Source organism: Orycteropus afer, unplaced genomic scaffold (assembly GCF_000298275.1).
Source record: "Orycteropus afer afer isolate SDZICR_OR568_19922 unplaced genomic scaffold, OryAfe1.0 scaffold00174, whole genome shotgun sequence".
Lineage (NCBI taxonomy): Eukaryota > Metazoa > Chordata > Mammalia > Tubulidentata > Orycteropodidae > Orycteropus > Orycteropus afer.
The window spans coordinates 2,591,397-2,592,150 of NW_006921761.1; the positions used below are offsets into that span (position 1 = coordinate 2,591,397).

The following is a 754-nucleotide window of genomic DNA, read 5'->3' on the forward strand; positions in this document are numbered from 1 at the left end:
AATGCCTCCACTTAGGTATCTAAAGGAAATCTCCAACCTGAGACTCCACAGAAGCTCACAGTCGTGCCCCGTTGGTCTCCCCTCCTCAGTAATGGCAACTTCACTTTCCCACCTTACTGGGTCAAAAAGATCAGAGCCATCCTAGCCCTTCCCTTTCTCTCGAGCTCCAGATCCAAGCCACCAACCCATCCCGTTGGTTCTGTCTTCAGAGTCTATTAGTGGGTACCTTGAACGGAAGCAGGCAGTTATTGCCTGGGAATGGGCACAAAAAAACCTTCTAGAATGTTCTCTATCTTGAGCTGGGCAGTAAACATATGAATGTACACTTAGGTAGAAGTCCATTAAGATAAGCACACTTTGTATATTGTACTGTATGTTATACTTCAATGTATAAATTTCTACAATCTGTATGTATACACAACACACACAAGCGTGTGTGTGTGTGCGCGCGCGTGCGCGCGCGTGCGCGCACGCGCGCACACGCAGATCTATCCAAAACCCTACCGTGTTCACTGCCTCCATGGTTATCAACCTGGGCCAAGCGACCATCATTTATTTCTAGCATCACTCACCTGAATTATTGCAATATCCTTTTAACACTTTCTGCTTCCAGCCTTCCTCTCCCCACCCAGTCTTTTCACAACCAAGAAGCCAGAATGACTATGAAAACAGAGATCCAGGCAAGATGGCGGACTAGGCAGAAGGATTGCACAGACCCTCTTCAACAAAGAAAAGGGAAACCAATTAACACAGA

The 754-nt window shown here is 46.7% G+C and overlaps 1 protein-coding gene across 1 annotated transcript in view; it reads right to left on the reverse strand.

The window, feature by feature from the left end:
- Nucleotides 1–522, reverse strand: part of MELK (maternal embryonic leucine zipper kinase) — a 93,262-nt gene extending 92,740 nt beyond the window's left edge. The window contains exon 1 of the mRNA XM_007947002.2: nucleotides 505–522. Coding sequence (XP_007945193.2) covers nucleotides 505–522 — 18 coding nt within the window. The remainder of the gene's footprint in view (nucleotides 1–504) is intronic.
- Nucleotides 523–754: the final 232 nt, after the last annotated feature.